Source organism: Mus musculus, chromosome 10, assembly GCF_000001635.26.
Source record: "Mus musculus strain C57BL/6J chromosome 10, GRCm38.p6 C57BL/6J".
In the NCBI taxonomy this organism is placed as follows: domain Eukaryota; kingdom Metazoa; phylum Chordata; class Mammalia; order Rodentia; family Muridae; genus Mus; species Mus musculus.
Window position 1 is genome coordinate 70,156,943 of NC_000076.6, and position 22,623 is coordinate 70,179,565.

The 22,623-nt window shown below is 48.0% G+C and overlaps 1 protein-coding gene across 3 annotated transcripts in view; it reads left to right on the top strand.

Moving 5' to 3' along the window:
• Window positions 1–22,623, top strand: part of Ccdc6 (coiled-coil domain containing 6) — a 96,323-nt gene that overhangs the window by 60,065 nt on the left and 13,635 nt on the right. For all 3 annotated transcript variants that reach the window (XM_006514276.3, NM_001111121.1, XM_006514277.3), the window contains exons 4-6: window positions 10,060–10,163; window positions 12,150–12,310; window positions 18,069–18,225. In XM_006514276.3, the coding sequence (XP_006514339.1) occupies window positions 10,060–10,163; window positions 12,150–12,310; window positions 18,069–18,225 (422 nt within the window). The remainder of the gene's footprint in view (window positions 1–10,059; window positions 10,164–12,149; window positions 12,311–18,068; window positions 18,226–22,623) is intronic.

A 22,623-nucleotide genomic window follows, 5' to 3' on the forward strand; every position in this document is an offset into this window, starting at 1 on the left:
TGCACTGACAGCCTGCAGGCAGCTTAACAGGTTTCAGCATGTTCTTTCCAAGTGACTAATCTGGACTGCTTCTCTCAGGCAGGCCAGCTGGTTTCTACTGCTTACAGACTTCTGGACTAGTCTCAAGTCTTCTCTGAAGCATGGGTCTCTTAGAGAGGGGGAGCCTCTGAGGGGAACTCTCCATTGTTTTCTCCAGCCCTTGGACCTTAGTGAATCTGGTCAGTTTCAGGGACTTCCTGAAACTCTTGAGTTGTGTGCTTACATTCCTGCTTAAAGAGCTTTCCTGGAGGATGGAACATTTGAATCTAGGATGAAACTTAAGACAAAAATGGGTATGAAGGCAAGACTGCAACAGGGATGGGGCTACCCACCATCTATCAGGCTAGACTCTGTGTACTTAAGTGACAGCCCAAGGAGCACATTCTGTCTACGCACATGCAGCTTACTAGGAAAGTGTCTCCAGCAGAGTGTTCCTCCACAAAGCCTCTTGGTGGAAGGGAGTCTGAGCTGAGCCAGGTCAGAATTACATTTTAATTAAAGAAGAGAAATGTAGCATTGTTTATAAGTTCTCTCTCATTCATCCAGGTAGGTTTGGGCTGTTAAGTGTGAGGAACGATAATGCATTCTCCCCCCCACCCCCACCCCCCCACCCCCATAAGTAATCTTAGCTGGTGTTTGGGAGGGTTGTTCTGGTTCCTTCTGAGTCTCCGTGGCATCACCTGAGCAGCTCTGTACTTGGCTCTGTGGTGGTCCCTGTGTGTCTGTATGGGATGCTGTTGCAGATGTTGAGATGAAGCCCAGCTCCCCGGTTTATCTGGGCCTTCTGCGTACTTAGCTCAGGAAACTGTGTCATAAGAAATGCAGTGCTGGGGCCTGGAGAGATGATTCAGCAGTTAAGAGCACTGACTGCTCTTCCGAAGGTCCTGAGTTCAAATCCCGGCAACCACATGGTGGCTCATAACCATCTGTAATGGATCTGACACCCTCTTCTGGTGCGTCTGAAGACAGCTACAGCGTACTGACATATAATAAATAAATCTTAGGGGCTGAGTGAGTGGGGGCAGGAGTGGGGCTGGATGAGCAGAGGTCGTGAGTTCAATTCCCAGCAGCCACATGATGCCTCAGAACCATCTCTACAGCTACAGTGTACTCATGCATAAGATAAATAAATCTTTAAAAAAAAGAAAGAAAAAGAATGGCAGTACTGTGAAGGTGGTCCATCAACTAGCAGCTCGGCAGTGTGGTGCTGCCCCCACAGTGTAGGACCTTTGAGAGGTGGGACCTGATATGATGGATATAGGTCACTTGGGGGGGGGCCTTCAACCATGATGTACCATGTTGAGGTGCAAAGCAAGGGGCCCTCTTCGGTCTTGGGAGTCTTAGCCTCCAAAACTGTATGCCAGATAAACTTTCATGACTCCATAGCTTTGGGTGTTTTGTGACAGGAACACAAAACAGACCAGTCAAAGAGAGGGAAAGAAAGGGGGGGGGGCGCTGCTCCACACCCAGCGTGGACATTTAACAAAGCAGAAAAATAGCAGAGTAAATTCATAGTCACGTGACTCTGCTCACACTAGACTGACACACAGTTGCATGCCTGCCTGCCCTCCTCCTCCCTCCCTCCCTCCCTCCCTCCCTCCCACAGTTGGCTCCGTGTAACTCCAGCGGTTATTCACGGGATTTTGAGTGTCCTCTTATGTGTGCTGTCTCTACCCTGTCCGTATGAGAAGGGCGGGTTCCAGGTTGGTGTGGTCATTTGATTTCATTAACAATCTATAATGCCAGCTTCCCAGCCAGAGTAACTTACTGACTTCCTGGAGTCCAGTCTCCTTCCCTTCTGGAATGGGCACTGTGACCTCAGGCCTATAGCATGACCCCAAGCCTATAGTATGACGAACCCTTATGTGAAACAGGCGTACTATCTAAATCGTAGGGTTAGGGGCATGTTTACTCTGCTCGCTGCCTCTCTCAGGCTTCGTGTGGATGGAGGCTCTCATGCCCGATGCAGGAGGAATCAGTTCACACGGTAACCCAATCACGGACCCGTAATCTCACCCTGTGTGTGACTGGTGAATCTAGAAAGGTAAGTGCTCATCGGCTGAGCTTTGGTTCTGGAATCATGTTCTGGAAAATATGGGTCATTAAATGATGAGACCAATGTCACCATTCAGCAGTAAGCTGTGACCCAGCAGGTGGAAGAATGTGCTCCTGTGTTGTTAGAAGCTGTTGCCAGAACTTTCAGGGCTTCTTCTGCAGAGACCACTGTCTGCTGTAATCCTCCAGGCCTCCCTGTCTGTCCTTCCGGCAGGCAGGTGTCTGCACATGTTGTCCGGTCATTTTGTTACAGTCCTCACTTTACTCTGTTGTTTATCTGTCGTAAACTCCCCAGAGTGTCAAGGGAGCAGAAACTTGACTCATCCAGGGATCCCATCCCCAGTGGCAATTTCCCTCCTGGAATCCCAGCTGCTGCCTTTAAACAACCAGGGGTGATGGGCGGGAGAAAATGGGTTCACAGTTAAGAGTCCTTGCCACTTAATCCTGAGGATCGAGTTCAAATCCCATCACCCACATAAGGCCGCTAATTCACAAACCCCCTGTACCTCCATTGAGGGATCCAGCTCGAATTTCTGTCCTGTGTGGACACCCACACATATGAACATCAGTACAGCTATACAGACATTGGAGTAGCCACACATAATAAGTGAATCCTAAAGGGAAAAGTTGTCACCTGTCCCTCTGGGTATCTGGGGCTCCCTGCTTCCAGGAACACGAGCAACAGATGCCTGGCTCCTTCCTCAGCCTGCTTGTCCACGCTTCATGTTCTGAGGAGGTCACCGTGACCTGGCTCCGTCTCCTTGTATTTTGTTTTCGCTTGAACCACAGCGTGCTAATTGGACAGCATGAGTCTGTTTGGATTCATGTGGCCCGGAGTCTTGTTCTGGGATGACAGGTGGTTCCCAGTGGTCAGGGATGAAGGAAGAGCCGGGCAGGGGAGGGAAGCAGTCACTAGGCAGCAGAGAAGACTGAGAACACAGAAAAGAAAGGCACGGCCAGAGAGAGACACCCACGTCCATCCTTGTTCAGGGAAACATGGCCTGGCAGGCGGAAGTGGGAGAAGGATGCTCCAGGCCAGAGTGTCAGTAGGCTCTACAAAGCCATCCTGGAACAGAAATGCTGGGGGATGTGGGAAATGGAATCTTCCCTCCCTCCCACTAGAAGCAGCAGGATTACCAAGGCATAGGCTTGTCATTAGGGCTAGTCATTTAGCTGTCCTGGGGCCTGGCCAGGCCTCCGTGCTAACAGTGTCCCATGGTGTTACTCTCAGTTTTTAGTCCTAGCAGGTGACTCACAGGGCCCAGCTTCTGTGGACAGTGCCCCAGCATCCTGTGCCATCTCTAACTACAGAAAGCTGCATGGGCCAGTGTGGCACACTGACTCTCAGCCCTTGGGAAAAGGTGTTTTGTCTTAAGTGTTTTTTATTGATTTATTTCTTTCTTTCTTTCTTTCTTTCTTTCTTTCTTTCTTTCTTTCTTTCTTTCTTTCTTTCTTCCTTCCTTCCTTCCTTCCTTTCCTTCCTTCCTTCCTTCCTTCCTTCCTTCCTTCCTTCTTTCTTTCTTTCTTTTTTTTTTTTTTTATAATTTGGCCAGTTTCTTGTATCGATTCCAGCAGATTGTCTTCCTTTAATCTATGTCACCCACTTTGCTCTCTGCTCCCTAGGGACCCTCCTCCCTACAACCCTACTCCATCCTTCTCTGCCAGTGACTTACATCCCTCCCAATGACCTTTCCTCCACAAACCCTCTTTCCTGCTAACTGGGCCCCTACCTATCAACCCCCCCCCAACCAGACTACTTCCTAGACTCATAATTGTTTATTTTTTTTAAACAAAAACAGAAAAATGTTTACTAGATTTTTAAGTTTACATTTGGGGTTCTTACTCTTCGTATTGGGGTTCTTCGTGTGCCCTAGACCGCCTTTTTTGCTGTCTGGAAGGTCACAGTAGAAATGTAATGACCGCCCCACGCCTACCAACCAGAGTGCGTGTATTGTAGCGTGAGTCACCTAGAGGCCACCGAGTCCATGCGACTGAGGCAAGAGCAGATGGAGTCCTTGACTTTTTTTGTTGGTAGGGAACAAAGTGTTTCTTGAGTCCACAGGACCAGCCAGGTTCCCTTAGGATCTCACGACCGAATCCTTGTGGATTCTAGCAGCTGGAAGGATCCTGTCAGGAGAGAGCCGTGGCATCTGCCACTTGCCATGTGCTCTGATAGCAGGAAGAGGAGCTGTCTCTTGAGCATCGTGCTGCATTAAGGCAGTAAAATCCCATGACCCCTGTGTATGTTTTTGAAGCTCAGTTTCAAACACCTAAGTGGAGGTTTCAAAACTCAGTGTTTGCATTATGGTGATAATAATCCATTGCCCTCCCAAGAAAACTTGGAAAATAAGAAAAAAACCATGACAACACAATATTCCTGGGACTGCACCTGTACCCCCTACCGCCACCCCCACCCCCGCCCCAGCCTCCAGCCACCCCAAAAAATACATTGGATTTTGTGCCCTGGTTGCAGGCAAGCTTCTCAAGAAACCTTGGGCAGTCTCCGTCACTTCATTTGTCCCATCCTCTCAGCTGCCAAGTTGTCACAATGTCAACTGGGCACTGCCATCGGGGAGGAGAGGCATGTATCTTGTAGCAGTTGGATGGGACACCTGGCCCCCGTCACACTTGCAGTTCAGAAACTCGTCTGTGGTCCTCGTGTGAATCGGGTGACGTTTCCATGTGGGTTAGTCCACACAGGTGCTGTTGTTACTCGATGGACCTTGACAGCATCTGTCCCGTATAGGAAAGGGGGCGTCCCATCATCCAGCGGCATACATTGTGGTCAGGCCGGAGGGGTCAAGACTTGGTCAGTTACAATAAGTAGCACTGAGGTGCTGTGGTATGCTGAGCGCAGGAAAAGGCCGGGCGAGCCCCTGAACCCGAGATCTCCTGCGTAGCCTCTGAGCACATTAAGTATCTGCTGACGTCCCCAAGGATGACATCTGCTGACTTAGAGAAGCACACAGTAATGGAATGGAGGAGTTAATTCAGAATTCAGCAACCCCACACATGGCGCTGGGACCAGTGTGGCAGCAGTCTGTGGCCACACATGGCGCTGGGACCAGTGTGGCAGCAGTCTGTGGCTTTGTTTGAAAGTTTTGGATGCAATGCATCTCTTTTTTTTTTTTTTTTTAAAGATTTATTTATTATGTATGTAGCATTCTGCCTGCATGTATGCCTGCACATCTCAGAAGAGGGACCCAGATCTCATTACAGTTGGTTGTGAGCCACCATGCAGTTGCTGGGATTTGAACTCAGGACCTCTGGAAGAGCAGCCAGTGCTCTTAACCTCTGAGCCACCTCTCCAGCCCTCGGATTTTATTTTCTTAAAGAACATTATTTTAGGGCTAGCAAGATCGCTTCTACTTAAGAGGACTCGGAACCAAGACTTGATGACCCAGGTTCAATCCTCAGACTTACATGGTGGTGGGAGAGAACTGAAGTCCTGCAGGGTGTCCTTTGGCTCCCAGCCCCCAGCACTAAATGAACAATACCAACTCATGTGATTTCGCTGAGGACTTGTCCACTGGCATCTTCCTCCCTCCCTCCCTCCTTCCTCCCTCCCTCCCTCTCTTATGTACCTGTGTAGAGTGACTAAGGAGTCCGGAATAGGGCTGCGGATCCCCTGAAGCTATAGGTGTGGGGTTATGAGCCATCAGAAATGGGTGCTGGGCACCCAGCTCAGGTCTTTAGGTGCTCCCAGCCCTGAGCCGTCCGTCTCCCCTGCCCCTCCTGACATCCTGACAGAGCTAAAGGACATACATATACCCAGTGCTTTATAAGCTGCTTCCTGTCCACCGAAATTACATAGTCAAAAGGGGGAGGGCACCCTGGAGAATTATGACCAGCCAGTTAGTGTGATAGCTGCTCATGTCAGAGAAGAAGGGAGACGTGTGCTTTTTTAAAGAAGAGATGTAGGATTACGTTATAGAAGGCTAACTCTGGGCTCTTTTGGTGTCTCCTAGGGAGCTGAATATTTGCTCATTTTTAATCCTTGTGGGAAGTGATTGATCCCCTTAAAGGTGTCTAGGACACATAAATTCACACCAACAATTTATTACTGGCTTGCTGTGTTAATTTCTATTATGAAAGTAGAGATTTCTAAAATTAGATGCCTTTTTTTATTCTTTTTTTTTTTCCCGAGACAGGGTCATTCTGTGTAGCCCCAGCTGTCCTAGAATTGCTCTGTAGACCAGGCTGACCTTGAACTCACAGAGCTCCACCTGCCTCTGCCTCCTGAGCGCTGGTTCGTGGTGTTTGCCACCACTGCCTTGATGCCTTTACATGTTTTTTTTTTAAATGACAAAAAATAGATGCTCATTTTCAAAACATTGGGTAAGGCAGGAAGTGGCAGAAAAACAACCATTTCTTCCAGAGGACCATTTATCCTGCTACATAATTTGTTCTTTACACACACAAATCCCACCTCCCTCCCTCCCTCCCTCTCCCCTACCCCTCAGTACAGAAACTTTTCCGGTTCCTGGAGTTACATACACTGATCCTCATCGTGGTTGTAACCCCTGGGTCTTGAAAGTGACCGACTCCCCTCTCCTCTTTCTCTTTGCTGCCTGACTTCTATGAAGCCTCCATATGTGAGCTCAGGGGACACCCTAGGATCTGTCCTTAGTTCTGAACGCAGTTAATCACCTAGGAGGAGGGAACTGCCTTAATCTATCCTAACACAGGCAGACTGCTTGTGTTTCTGTTTTGTTTCTGTTTTGATTTTTTTTTTTAAGGACTGTTTACCAGAAAGCAAGGGCTGGAGTCCGGTGTTCCCAGCTAGGAGGATTGTTGCCAGTGCTGGGTAATTGCCCAGAAACCTGAAGAGGCTGTGCCTGGGATCTGACTGCCTCTGCAGGTTTAACCCATGAGGGGTATGCCACAGAGCAAGGGCTCCTCTGCACGGTTGGTCAGTCGGCAGCTCTCCTGAGCCCTCCTGAGCCCTCCCAGCCATTTTATTCTGAAGTGCATGCAAAGGTTGGGTTTGCTTCCAGGGAAGGGAGGGAAGGGACAGTGGCTCCACCCGACTCCAGCAGTAACGTGCACACAGCTCGTGCCTGGTTTTCGGGGATCATTTATGCTGCACTCTCTTTCCCAGGTGCTTCTGATTTACCGTAGCTAATCAGCGTCACGGATACCTGGGCATAGTGGTAGGAGTGGACTGAGCTAGCCCAACCTTCAGCTGGAGCCACTCTGAGGGAATTTGGGGATGGAAACCAATCTCTTGTTTGTTTAGGCTTTGTCGTCTTCTCAGTAAGCTGAAAGAAAACAATCCTGGCTAAGAGTTTGGTTGATGGAGGGTTTATATTTGAAGAGATTAGATTCCTTTGTCCTTTGCATGGGTGGGTTCTTGCTCTGCTGTGGCAGATGGCTTTACGTCTGTGCACACCTTATATCTCAGGAGTGTGCGTGTGTGTGTGTGTGTGTGTGTGTGTGTGTGTGTGTAAGCCAAAGGTTAACATTAGGAGTCATCTTCAGTCACTCTCTCCTCTGTTTGCTGAGGCAGGCCAGCTCACTCTATCTGGAGCCTGCTGATTTGGCTAGTCTGGCTAACCAGCTTGCTGCAGGGACCTCCACACTTACTGCCTAAGCATTGGGATTTCGGGGAAACAGACCGCCATGCTATGTGAATAGTAGGGATACAGATTCTAGTCCTCACTCATGCTTTTTTTTTTTTCTTTAAGATTTTTTTTTTAAGATTTTATTTATTTTATATATATGAGTACAGGGTCACTGTCCTCAGACACACCAGAAGAGGGCATCAGATCCCATTACAGATGGCTGTGAGCCACCATGTGGTCGCTGGGAATTGAACTCGGGAGCTCTGGAAGAGCAGTCAGTGCTCTTAACTGCTGAGCCACCTCTCCATCTCTTTTTAAAGAAATTATGATTTTTTTTTTTAATTTGTGGGGAGCTGGCCTGTGCCATGGCGTGTGTGCGTCTGTGTGTGTGTAGATCACAACAAAAATCCTGCACGTAAGTTCTCCCATGACATTTGAGTCCTGAGGAGGGAACCTGGGTTGGCTTGCTTGGCTGCAAGCACCTTTGTCCACTGAGCCATCCTGCTGGCCCCCAGGTGGCTTTGAGAGAAGCTCCTTTGTAACAAATCCTGTAGGGACGCCTTCCTGTCAGCTTCTTTTGTTATGTGTGGATAGCTTCTTGCCACGAGTTACTGGAAGGGTCTGATCTCTGGAGTTCAAAATGTCTTTTCTCTTAGTGGTCCTGATGAAATTGGGCTTAGGATAACCTTTGCCAAGGGCACTGGAACAACTTTCCAGAGTCTCATAGCTGAGCCTGTTGTGAAGGGCAGTGTCACTGATTTTCCTGTCCCCTCTCCATCATCAGACTCCTCTATTTTATTACCATACTTGTTTGGGCTTCATGCACTGGGTCTGCTGCTCAGCCTCTGAGTGCTGGGCTGGCAGGTGTGCTCCGTCTGCTCTAATGGGGCAAGTGGACGGACGGACGGACGGACGGACGGACGGGGGGTCGGGGAGGCACCGTGGAGCTGGGTCCCCGCTGCCCTTCCTGTACCTCTAGACACAGCCCTGACCAGCTGCGGATCTGATGTCCCAGGGGTACACTACTGTCCATCCACCAAGGATGTCTAAGGAAGTTCCAGGCTTAATTGGAGTGTGTACTAGGACTCTCAGTCTGATGTTAATTAACCCAAAATGAGAGAGAGAGTTGGTAGGCACCAGTGAGGACTGGGGCACGTCCCTGAAAGGCTTCATTAGAAAGCAGCTTTACAAATGAACTCTGCTCATCTGCTGTACCCATGGGCCCTGCGGGCTGCAGAGTAACCTGAGGTGGCGGTGGGGCTGTGGGGGTGTGGTGGCTTCGCCTGACACTTAGATATTTGGCACTGGGTGACAGGGAGTCCCTAAATTTAAAACAAGACAGAACATACAAACCGAGACGGATGTGAGGGAGGAGAGAGTTACAGGGAGACCAGTGTTTTTCTATTTTTGATACCTGCCTGGGAGCAGATGACAGGTACTCCCTCTGGTGGACACTCCCTCCCTCCTTCCCTCAGGACTGGCAAGCCAGTCTTCCCAGGCAGAGAAGACACCCTGGACCTCACGAAGCTCCCGGCTGTGGCACCAAGTATTTCTGAAGTATTCTGACTCAGCCACCTCCTGTTTCTTGTGACTGAGCTTGCTCTTCAGGGAATGTCACATCCCACTTTGCCAGTGGCATGCTTCCTGTTTCCTTTATGGGCCTCGCTAGTTGGCTTGTTCCTGAATCTAGACACTTAGGATTCATTAGTGAACAAACAGAGGAGAGGTGAAGGATGGGGTAGGGTGGGGTGGGGATGTATACAGTCAAAGCATATCACTTGCACGTGTGAAGATGCCATCATAAAGCCCCTTAATTTGTAATAAGGTATTTTGCTAATAAATAGTGAAGGAAATAGCATCTCACAAAGTTATAGCATGCTATCACAAGCAAGATACTGACATTACTGGGGGATGGGGTGGGGAACAGAGGCCTGGAGAGGTATGTCTTAGATGGTTGGAACAGGATAAAGCTGGACACAGTGACAAGTGTTGTGCACAGCATTCTAAGAGCCACTTAATGATGCCTGAGATAAGGCACTTAAACTCCGTCAGCCACATGGCACGGCTCCCTCCACTTTACAAGCGGTAAACTTCCCGTTCTTCCAGCTAACCCTGGGTGGAGCCGGGATTTGAACCCAGAGAGAGATAGTTGACTGCAGGTTTGTGGTCATAACTACTTAGTTGTAGTGGCTTTTTGAGAGACACTGGTAAGTGTGATTATGGAAGTGATTGGTCCTGGGTTCGCTGTCTTGCCTATAGGAAATAGTTTGATCCAGTCTGGTCTTTCCGAAGCTGTTTAGCCAGCTTTCCTCACCTCTTTTCATTCTCCGTGAGAGCCAGTCTAGGATGCTCTGGTGCCCTGGCGTGCATTCTCAGTAAAGCTGTTCTTTCCCTCCCTTAGCTGAGACGGGAGAAGATTGACCTGGAAAACACACTGGAGCAAGAGCAGGAGGCGCTGGTGAATCGGCTGTGGAAGAGGATGGATAAGCTGGAAGCTGAGAAGAGGTGTGTGTGTGTGTGTGTGTGTGTGTGTGTACACACGCGCGCACGGAAGACTCCTGTCTGTTAACTAGGGATAGCTTTGGGGCGTTTGAATAGCTTGGGTAACACATACCATACTAACTATTATTTTTATTTAAGTAATTTTATGTATATGAGTACACTGTTGCTGTCTTCAGACACACCAGAAGAGGGCAGCAGATCCCATTACGGATGGTTGTGAGCCACTGTGTGGTTGCTGGGAATTGAACGTGGGACCTCTGGAAGAGATCAGTCAAAGTTCCTAACCTCTAAGCCATCTCTCCAGCCCCCCATCCTAACTTGTTAAAGGAAAAAGTCTGTTGATCTTTCCGGCAGCAGCTTCCTCTCTCTGCCTGGCTTTTCTCCCCCACTCAAGTACAAATTGTTTTCATTTGTTAGTTCAAGGCCAAGTCAGAGTTAACCTTGGTACCGCTGTTCACCTGTTAGCTGTTGCTCATCTCTAGGGTTTACTGACTCAGTTGGGTGAATTTAATAGAAAAGTGACTGTTTGCTTTTAATCCGACCGTATTTTAAATAAATACCCACGGATTACAACACTTGAGTATTCTACAGGCACAGAAGTAAAGTGTTACTTTATGTTAAGCAGACATTCCTTAAGTTACCTCCGTGCAGACACTCATAGGCCTCGTTTTTATCACTTGGCACTTTGCAGCTGGAAGGTGGGGGAGGCGCAGAGTTCATAAGAACGGCAGGGGAGTCCTGTCTGGGCTTTGTGTGCAGTAACCACGAGTTCCTTTTGAAGGTGGTTGTCAGTTCCCTGCCCCAGAATCTCGTGTTTGCCTCCCAGCACCCCTGTGCCGTACGGCTTTGGTTTGCATATGCAGTTCTACACTGTTCATGTGTAGAATTACAAACACCAGACAAAGCAAAGATAGCTGATATATCTAGGAGAAATCCTCCCGCCATCGTCTGTCAGCTTGGATAACAGGACTGAGGTAGCAGTTGTAATAAATTGATTATAAAGTTATTCTGTGGCCACAACCATAGTTACCTGTTAATTGTCTCAACTAGGGTCCAGCTACAGTTGTCGCAGGTAACCTACCTTTTTGGAATGCAGTTGGATGCTTTATGTACATACAGCTTTGTTAAGTTACCGAGCATAGTCGTATGAAACGGTCACTTCATAGGTGAAAGGCTGTTGGTCCTTTCCTAACGTTTACCCGAATGAGAATCAGGAGGGAACGTGGGTGCACCAGTTACTGACCAAATAATTCTGACTCGGTTTGGTTTTCTAACATTTTTATCATTGGCCCAGTTTTCCAAACCTTCCGCTCAGGTTTCTAAGTGTCTATAAGTGACTTCCTCCTCCAGGGTGGCCCATAGCACTTCCAAAGCATCAGAGAGAGTAGACTTTCTTCCTACCTTCCACGCTCTGCAGCCTGCTTGCTAACCACGTTGTCAGCCAAGCCTGCGTGTCTGCTGGGCGCTGGGCAGGGAAACCAGATCCGTGTTTACATAGACTTCACAGTTACGACTGACTGCCGGGGCCGCTCAGAGAGCAGGGCAGGAATGATGTACCTGAGGTCAGATCCCCGGCACCCACCTAAAGCTGGACACGTTAGCCTGTTTCTGCAATCCCTGTGCGGTCCTGAAGCAAGACAGGGGGCAGAGAGAGGAGAAACCCCAGAAGCTCAAGCCAGTTCGTCTTGCTTAGCAAGAGACCAAGAGAACAAGAGACCTTGTAGCAAACGGGAAGGGAGGATCCACACCTGAGGTCATCCTCTGACTTCCACATGCACCTGGTGCACACGACCACACAAAGAACACAAAAGGAATGAGACCTTGCCACTCTGCCTGGGATAATAGTGAGGGCCGGCAGAGCGGTCACGACTAGAGGCTCCGGTCAGTCCCATGGACACTTGTCAGGCAAGCCCTGAGCTTGGATGTTGTGTGTTCTTTTACTGCAAACTGTTCTTCATTATTGTATTCCCCCCCCCTTTTTCTGTGAAGAATCCTACAGGAGAAATTAGACCAGCCTGTGTCTGCCCCACCATCGCCTAGAGACATCTCCATGGAGATCGATTCCCCCGAGAACATGATGAGGCATATCAGGTTTTTAAAGAACGAAGTGGAGCGACTGAAGAAGCAGCTACGAGCCGCCCAGTTACAACGTACGTGGTCTCCCACCCCCTCCCTGCACCAGACCACGTCAGTCCCTGGGCTTTACTGAGGGATTTGCAATAGTCATAGTCATGGTGTCACTCGTGACGCAGGGACGTTGGCACGCGAGTTCCTGGTACTCTGGGGTATATTTTTAGAACAGAAGCATTGTGGCAGGAGCGGCCGCAATTTAGAATGCGTTCTGAAGATAATTTTGATAATCTCAAGTGGGAGTCCCTGAATGAGCAGGAGCCCAGGTGGCCTTATGCCTTCTGTTGCTGAGGTAAAGTCCTGTTTTAAGGGAGAGTGTGCTTATTTGGCACGCGGGTTACAACTCCTCATAGCAGGGAGGTCACAGAGGCAGGAAGTCAAGAGAACTGGTCACATCACATCTGCGGTTGAGAACAGAGGACAGTTGATAAATGTTTACCTGTGCTCTTGGCTAGTGTGTGTGTGTGTGTGTGTGTGTGTGTGTGTATGTGTGTATACACACACACACACACACACATATATATACGTACATATACATAGTTATATGTACACACATGTGTATATAGCTTATTATCAACCATAGTATAATTTATACATTTTATGAACTTATTAATATATCATAAAATATATTCAGCATGATTTACATATGTGAATAATTGGTATATATTAATACATACAAATAAAATGGATTTCCCAAGAGAATTTCATATAATGTATTTTGATGATATTCACTGTTCAGCCTTCCCCCTAACTCCTCCCACACCCACCCTCCACCACCACAGTCTCATCTTTGATTCTGCTTTTTACTTGGCTCCCTGAGCTCAGCTATGCTGTCTCTGTACTCAAGTGTGTGGCCCTGTTCACTGCAGCAGAGTAGGTCGGCCGTGGATGGAGCCGCTCACAGTGAGCGCATGCACGCCTTCCCACTGCAGTTAAGATAATCTCTCCCCTACACTTTGCCCTACAATTTGCCCTTTCCATATGATTCTCTTATCCGACTTCACGGGTGGGGGGTGGGTTTGGTCACAACCTGTAGCCCCCAAATCAGGCCTGGCTGCCTGTCCTCGGTGGCAGTAAAATAGGCAAATTCATAGTGGAAGGCAGAAAAGGAAGGTTTAGTCAGTGGCGACACTGGGAAGAGGAGAGCTGAGAGATCCAGCAGCCCCTCGAGTCTGGTTTGGAGTCTTGTGTAGTAGAACCATCTTAGTCTTAGCTCCGACTAGCTTACAGATAAGTATTTTATTTGGCTTTGACAATTACTGAGGGGGGTCCCCTAATCTACTTTTCTATCTGCTGGCCTAGCTACCCCCTCCCTCAGCAGCATACCCCAGATAGTTGCTGTTTCTCCTGACCATTTGCTCATGGTCTTTCTCTCTCTCCTCCATGGTCTCCTTCTGCCCACCCTCAACCAGATCACTCAAATCCTGCCTACCTCCAGTAGTTGGCTCCTTATCTAACCAATAGTTTTAAGGAGCGAGGTTTGCACAAACAAAAGCTTATAAACCCGAGAATTCACTCGTGGGCCTAGGATCTTCAGGATTTGGCAGTACAATCCATAGCGACAGACCAAACCTCCACAGTCCTGAAGTGAGATAGAAGTCTGTGTAAAGGGCCAAGGATTTGCACATCCAAGCAGTTCTGATTAGAGGCGTGGACCCATGCCCACCCACCATGGACCCATCTTCGTCCAGGTTTCAGTCTCAGCCTGTGTATTCGAAATCTCTTCCATGGAGACAGGTTTCCTTCTCCCAGGCTGAGATGCCTGGGGAGGTCACAGCTTTGACAGTGTCCACTTCTTCAGTAGTCTGGTAGAGAATAAAAGATTCGGGCTATTTTCATTTCTGCCTGTTACAGTTCTACACTGAATCATAAGTGACAGTTAAAGCTAGTCATCGGGCCGGGTGGCCTTTGTGATGGTGTTAATCTGTAGGATGCTAATGAATCTACGCAGGAGCTTCGCTGCACTCTGGCACTGTGAAGGGAGAGCCGTGAAGGCTGTTTGCCTTCCTGGTTGCTGAATTTAATCTCCGGTGACATTTGCACATGGTATTTGCCGAACAGGTGCTATTGAAATGCATACTTAGGATTTTGGAAAAGGCCAAGGTGTTGTAGAAATCAAGGTTCTGGGTTTTTGAGCCTGTCTAGGCTTCTCTGCATTTTTAGGGGTCTGCCGTACTTCTGATGTTTGGCTGCAGACGTTTCTTCCTTGAGGTAATACTGTCCGGGGAAGATCTTCCCTGTCTCTGTTACTTCCAGGTGAGCAGTCTGCGCAGGCGCACCTCGTATGCTCTCAGATGCGCGCACGCTTACAGAATTGCTTCATACTGAGAGCCACACAGTAAGCATGACCCTTTCTGCGTCTTTCTCTTTGAAAATGCTGTTAAAAACAGCTTGTCTTGCAGTTGGTTGTTTCTCCAAGCTTTTGACACAGCTGCCTTGGGACCTCCGTAAGGACCGACTATTCCATACATGAAATGGTCTTTTCAGAGGATTCCTTTTCAAAACATTCTTACTACATTTATTCATGTACCGCGTGTGCACGTGGCCTGGTGCTCACAAGTTGGTCAGAGAACAACTTAGGAGGGGGGAGGGGTAGGTTGTCTTCTCTCACCGTGTAGGGTGAAGAGATCCAGGTCACTCTGGCAGGCTTGGTGTGGTAGGTGTGTCCCATACCTGAAGGATCCTTTTTGTCTGATGATGTGCCCCAGCTACTGTGCTGTGCTTGCACACGAGTCTCTCTATGCACAACTGCCTCCTTGGGCAGATCCTGAGCAGGCCAGCCCACTCAGTAGATGTATACTGATGGTCTCAGGCCTCTACCTTCTGTCTCCCCTGAAGGTGCGTTCAGTAGTAGTAGTAGTAGTAGTGGTAATGGTAGTGGTAGTGGTAGTGGTAGTGGTAGTGGTAGTAGTTCTCTCTTGGATGGTAAATCTCAATCCTGGAGGCCTTCAAAAGTATGGTGTGTTCTTATTTTTACTGTAGCAAGCATAGGCCCAGTTGTGCAAATGGACCCAGGTCAGAGCATCTTGTGTGCAGCATTGGGCTCCATCTGTGCCTCTGCTGTGGCTCTCACATGTCCTCTCTGCTCTGCTCTCCCTCACACTCTGACTCACCCTTGTGTCTTACACACACCCTGATAATCCAGGATTCTCTCGCCACACCTGGATCCCTGGCATAATCACACCTGCAAAAGCCCTTTTGTCTTTGTTCGGTTGGGTCTGTAGGTAGCCCTGTAGCTGCGGCACTGGGTGGTTCTCTCAGTCCTTTGAGGACTACACTGAAGTCCTCTGAAATGTTCTTTTATTTTTTTTTAGTCCAAGTAATCTGGAGGTATGTCTCAGATGAGCGCCTCTAGATGCTCCACGAAACCAGATGAGCTAGCTCAGAATGTTCTGGAGTGGTAGGCAGCTTGGTTTGCACCTCTTCCCAGGCCAGCCAGCTTCCCTTTCTCCTTCCTCATTTGTGCTTGGCTGGGAGGCGCTGAGGGAAGGGAAGGACGCTTTATCCCCATCCCTTGGCACTCAGGGCCTGGTCTTTGAAAGGCCTGCAGATCTCCCTGAAGACATCTGTGAATGCTAGTGTGATACCCCCCACTCCACCCTACCTCAGGACAAAAAAAGCCTGGTTCAAAGAAGCTGTCGGCATTGGTCAGCTGGTTTTCATAAGGCTTAAAGCAGTGGTTCTCAACCTTCCTAATGCTGTGACCCTTTAATACACTTCCTCGTGCTGTGGTGACCACCCCCCCAACCAATAAATTGTTTTTGTTGCTACTTCATAACTATAATTTTGCTGCTGTTAGGGATCTTCATGTAACTATCTGTTTTCTGACGGTCTTCAGCGACCCTGTGAAAGGCACATTCAACCCCTCAAAGTGGTCTCTGGCTTAGGAGGCCGTGTTAATGGTTTATCCCGTCTTCCCTTGGTCTCCAACTCTGCATCACGTGGCTTGCTCCTCCTTGGTTGTAGCTGTGGCAGTTAAGCCCCTCAGCCTTCAGCCCTGACTGGAACAAGTCTCTAGACTTCTCAGTTTGAGTTGAGCCTTTCACTCTGCCTTGGGGCTCAGTCCCCATGTGGTCTGTACCTGGGAAGGGGACAGGGAACAGCCTGCTTGTCACTCTGAAGCTGATTTGGTGCCACCCTCACCGGATGGCACCTTTGATTACATTTCAGGAGGTAGCAGACTATAAGGGTGATGAGGGTAATCTCTGAGATCCAGAGAGCTGTGTGAGAGAGGAAGGTCACAGTGTACCAGCAGAGGGCGCCCAAGGGAGGCCTTGGGTCCTACACTTGGGTCCTGACACTGGGGGTGCACTGGGGCCCTGCTGGCATATGAGTTAAATTGCTGAATTGACAGGAAGCCCTGTAGTTCTACCTGGTGTGACATTCTTATCTCAAAGTTACTGAGTGTCTCAGCATTCCTCTGCTGAGAGTCCCCATATGCTAACGACTTACCCTCTCCTTGTATTTTTTGTTATGGTGTGTATTTTTGTCGAGGCTGACTTCAAATTCTCAGCACCCCTGCCTTAACCCACCCCCAGGTGCTGGGAATATAGACATGTATCTCATGCCCAGCCTGAATGGCAGTTTCTTCTGAAAATACAATGCTTCCTCTTAAATTTCTGTTCTTGGAGCCTTGGGAATCTTCGGCTCTGGGAACTTTTGCTCTGTCTTCGCCATCTCGCTCTGAGCAGTAGTCGTGATGCCCAGGGCCACCCGGTGCTCTCTGTTGAGCTCGGTTATAAATTGTGCACACAAACATGCTTGGGGAGACTGATTTTAAGCTGTTCATTTGAAAATCAAGCTTGGTAAATAACCCCCACCCCCAATCACTTCAGTAAAAAGACTTTGCATGTGGGTTAGGCAGCGGGAGTCTCCAGACTGCGTTCAGAACAGCTGAGAGATGTAGTGTTTAGTCTACGTAGTCGGGTCTAATAATCCGAGCATTTTAATTTCTGAAACAGGGTTCAGGTTGAAGAGACGGTTCAGTGGTTAAGACTACTGTTCAGGAGGGGAATCTTCCATTCCTAGCCGCTGTCGTCTCAGCTCGAAGGAACGGAAGTCCTCTTGCCTCCCTGGGCATTGCACACTAGTGTCATGGTCATCAGAAGTCACTGGGCAGGCAGGATGGCTCAGTGAGTAAAAAGGCTTGCCGCAAAGCCCAAGGACCTGAGTTTGATCCGTAGACCCATATGAGTGAAGTCGTTCCCAGAGGTTGTATGCACACACACACACACACACACACACACGAGGCTTACATACACTAGGTGGGAAAGGGGTTTTGTTGACTGTATAAAGTTCTCTTTTACAAGACTGTTACCTGTAGCTGAAGCTGGCACACGACTGAGAGTTGCTCCACTGAGCATGGAGGATGCGCTAATGAGCGTGGCAAGTCCCCCAACCCCCATGGTCTGTTTAGATTAGACAGGCAGTCTAGAGGGAAACCAGTGGGCCAGTCTATCTCCCTAACTGGGCTCCCTCTCTCCCAGCCCCCACAGTGGAGAAGGAAGTCTGACAAGGCAGCCAATGAAACTCAACTCCAGCTATGTCATGTATGCGCCTGGAGCCCCTGTCCTGTGAACGAGAGGGAACAGGGTGGAAACACCTCTCCCAGCAGGCCATTAGATTGTTTACTAAATTGTAGTTAATGTAACCCCTCTGTAAACCTTGAAACTTAGGCAAAATTTTAAACCCTGGTCTCCCGTGGTAGGCCAAGGCCACCCCAGTGTGGGGTAATGATTGCTTGGAGCACGGTTTTAATGGCAAGCTCTGGCTTTCCAGACTCGGAGAAGATGGCCCAGTACTTGGAGGAGGAGCGGCACATGAGGGAAGAGAACCTGCGGCTACAGCGGAAGCTCCAGAGGGAGATGGAGAGGAGGGAAGCGCTGTGTCGCCAGCTCTCGGAGAGCGAGTCCAGCCTGGAGATGGATGATGAGAGGTTGGTACCCGTGCTCTGCCCCAGCCCCGCCCCCACCCCCCGCTTCCCACAGACACCATCTCTATGACTCTAGTCCCAGGAGGTCCAGTGCCCTCTTTTTGCTTCGGGCCAGACGGCCAGCATGTTTGTGTATACAGGCATCCTTGCAGGCGGGACAGCCACACACATAAGTTAAAATGTCTATGTTCTAGAAGGGGAGAGCTTAACTATCTCTGGGACCGTGGTGAAGAACATCAAGTTAGCGCACATGCCCACGGTAGGGTATGCGCAAGATTGAATACCCTGCTTGCACCGGAGGGGAAGGGCTGGCATTTGTTTTGCTTTTAAATTTTTAACACAGATGTTTAAAGGAATGTAAGCAGAAATACTAGAGAAATATATTTGCTGCTGCCCCTGTTTCTAGTAATGGGAGGAAATAAATAAGCTCACATACTTGGATGCACACATCACAGGCACATTTAGCAGGATTTTTCTCCCAATTGCAAACATTTCAGTGATTTTTTCCCCCCTTTAAGGTTTTTGTTTTGTTTTGTTTTGTTTTGTTTTTAATGTTACCTCATTTGTCAGTAAACTTCTCCAAGCTTTAACAAACAAATTCCTTGATAATTTCAAACGTGAATATATTGAATTTAGGTCATTTTCTTATCTATGACTCTCAACTCGCCCTCCTTCTTGCCAGCTGTGCCCCCCCCCCCACTCTGATTCTTTGTTTTAAACCCCACTGAGTTTACTATTTAGCTCGTATGCATCGATTTTCTTTGGAAATTCTCTTCTCTTCACAATCCTGATCAGAAAGACTCCAGGCTGTAGGAATTACAGAGCAGTGGCTGGGGTTTGCTGTTGGGGGGGGGGGGTGTGGGGGGGGTGGGGGGGTGTGTGGTTATTGCTTTGTTTTGTTTTCCCTGACATAGTCCTGGGTCTCATGGACCATCCCTCTGAAGTGCATTGTGTGCGTCGACCGACCGTGCTCACCTCCATCCCTTCCTTTCTCCCCTTGCTTCCACCTGATCGGTCATCTTTCCATCCCTCAGCCTCCTCTCTGATTTCATGCTGAGTGTGTGTGTGTAAATGGCTTTACATATCTGCAAAAAAAAAAATCTAGAATCCACAAACGTGAGGCGATGTGGTATGGGTCTCTTGAGTCTGGCTCAGTTTGCTCACTTGAGTTTCCAGCAAATAGCATCGTTCCTGTCTTGTCTTCAACTGTGTAAGCTCCGCCGCATTTCCCTTGTGGACAGACCTCCCTGCACAACCCACAGCTCAGCTGTTTAGAGTAGACCCTTAACAACATAGTTGTACAGGCATCTGTAATTATGTGGCTTAAAGCCCTCTGGTGTCTTACAACTGAGACTTGGCATATCTGAGTCATACGACGTTTCCAGTTTTGTTTTTTTCTAGAAACCTCCATACTGATATCGATGGCGGCCAGGCTGGTTCTCTTTCCACAGCAGCGTGAGAAGGCTTCTTTTTATTCACACCCCCACCAATGTTTGCTCCCTGTTTCTTTTATAACTGCCATTCAGACCAGAGGGGACTCTCAGTATAGGTTTGACTGGCATTTCCCTGATACTTAAGGATGTTGAACGTTTTTTTTTCCGTAAGTTTATTGACGGTTTACTTTCTTTTCTTTTTTTTTCTATTAAGTTGTTTTAGAATAAGTGCTCACTTTGCTGCCCTGCCTGTCCTGGAACTCACAGAGATCCACCTACCTCTCTGCATCCCAAGTGCTTGTGCCCCATATCTGTCCTGTTTGCCGTTCATCTTGTTTGTCCATTTATTGATGGACTTGTTTGGTATTTTAGTACTGACTTTTTAAAAAGCCTACTGCCACCTCTGTTTGGGTTCCTATGAGCTTTAAGACCCAAGGAAGGGAGCCAGGCCACACATTTCTGCTCTGACCTTCTCGGTGCCCTGGCTAAAGCTATGAGGCTACATGTATATATGGGCTTTATATATTCTGCATCTTTTTAACCACCTGTCCAATCTGTAGCCCACAAAGATTCTCTGCCATTCTGTGGGCTTCCTCTTCAGCAGTGGTTCTCAACCTGTGGGTCATGACCGCCATCAGGCTCACACATCAGATCCCCCGCATATCAGATTCATAATATGGTTCACATTACGATTCATAATGGCAAAAGTTACAGTTATGAAAAGGCAACAAAATAACTTTATGGATGGGAGGTCAGCACAACATGAGAAGCTGTATTTAAGGTCATCAAATTAGGAAGGTTGGGGGCCACTGGTTTTCAGCATTTACTATTTCCTTTGCTTCTTCGTTTCATACAGTGCCATCTGTCGGTTCTTGGTATGATTTCCCGAGCTATTGGAGTTATCTTCAGAAAGCCTTTGCCCCTAGCAGCCTCAAGCTTGCGGGGCCTCACGTCAGAGTCTTCGATCCCTTTTGAGATGATCTCTGTACAATTTTCCATTCTGCCTGGGGCTCAGGACCGTTTGTCAGGGAGGCCATCCATTCTCCTCGTGCTTTTCTCCAACAGTCGGCGAGCTGTATGGATTAATTCCACATCCCCTATTTTATGGCTGTGCTGTGCTGTTTTTATTACTGTGGCTCTGGAGTATAGCTTAAATCAGACACCCAGACGCTTTGAACCCTGTTCTTTCTGCTCAGGATTGCTTTGGCTGTCTGGAGTTGTTTGTGTCTCGGTATCAATTTTAGGATTTTTTTTTCCCCCTCCTATGTCTGTGAAGATTGCCCTTGGAACTGTGATCTGGATTGCAGTTGTTGTTGTAATGCTGGTTATCCATGCTGATGGGAGCTTTTTCCATCTCAAGGTCTTTTTCAATTTTCCCCTGCCTTGGCGTTTTTAAGTTTATCGTTGTTAAGGTCTCTTACTTACTGAGTTAGTTAGAATTTACTCCATGATTTATTTCTTGCCAAGGTCAGTGTTTGGTATATAGAAAATCTGACGTTTTAGATGTTGAGTTTGCACCTCGTTACTGATCTGATTTAAGAGTCTTCGGGATCCTTTCTAATGTAATAAGCCATGTGTGCAAATGAGAGTCATCCAATATCTTCCTCACTTGTAGCCACTGTATTTCTTTCGTCTGCTTGCTCCTGGCAAAGACTTCCCAGACATCCTGAGTAAGTGCGGGGAAGATGGGTATCGCTGTCACATGCCGGCTGTGGGGGCCGATGCTTCAAGACTTGCCCCTTCAGTTTGCTGTACATGCTGTTTATTATAATGAGGTATACTCTTCCACAGTCCCTTCAGGGCTTTTAGCATGAAAGGATGCTGGACTCCGTTAAATTCCCTCTGTATCTGTGGAAATGCAGATGCAAGAGTCTGCCGATATGAATTTGTTGGCAGGAGTGTCTCGAACCATCCCTGCATCCCTAGAATGAAACTGACTAGCTCAGAGCAAACAGTCTTTTTTATGTTTAGTTGATTCCAATTGCAAGTTCATTTAGTGAGAGTTTCTGTATCGTGTCTAGCCGAGAGATGGTCCTCTAATTGCCTGTTGTTGTGGGGTCCCTATCTATTGGTATCGGGAATGGTGGCTGTGTTAAATGAATGTGGCCGTTTTCTTCTTCCTATTGCATGCTAGAGTTTGAAGAAGTTTGGTGTCACCTCTCTTTGGAGGTCTGACAGAACTCAGCAGTTAGTCCCTCTGGGCCTAGACGGTGTCTGTCTGTCTCTGTCTGTCTTTCTGTCTGTCTGTCTCTCTCTCTCTCTGTCTCTCTGTGTGTGTGTGTGTGTGTGTACAGTTTGTATTACTAAGTCAAACTCATTGCTTATAATGAACTCTCAGTTCTAAGCTGCTTCTATCTTCTCACTTTAATTTTGATGAGTCTTGTGTGTTTCAAAAGCTGTATCCATTTCTTGTAGATTGTTCCAATTTTTTTAGAATGTAGGTTTTCACACTATGCCCTGATGAGCCTTTGAATTTGGTTGGTCTCTGTCTCAAGGTTAGTTGGGCTAAGGCTACGTCAAAGTTAACTTTTCAAAGAGCCAGCTTCGCTATTGCTTATTATTATTAATAATAATACTATGGGTTATTACTATTGATGATTATTTCCATCTCATTAGAACTTTGTCCTGATCTTAATATTTCTATCTATTGATTTTTGGATTTGACATGTATCCTTTTTTTCTCAACCCTTGGCACTTCACAGGTCCCTGTTTGTTCCCTTGCTTGTTGTCCTGCATAGATCACCCTTCACCCTAGCCTCAGTGTTATTCCGCTGCTCTGTGTTTTCGGGGTCTTCACTGTAAGACGTTTAGGGTTCTTCTATCTTGCCTCTTTCTATCCACGCGGCCATTTTCTTCCTCCGACTCTGGGAAACTTTGCGCATTGTTTTTACTAAATGGGTTTTCTGTGTCTTTAGCTTGCACTTCTCTGTCTCCTATGCTGGAATGAGCGTCCTGCTGGTAACTAGAG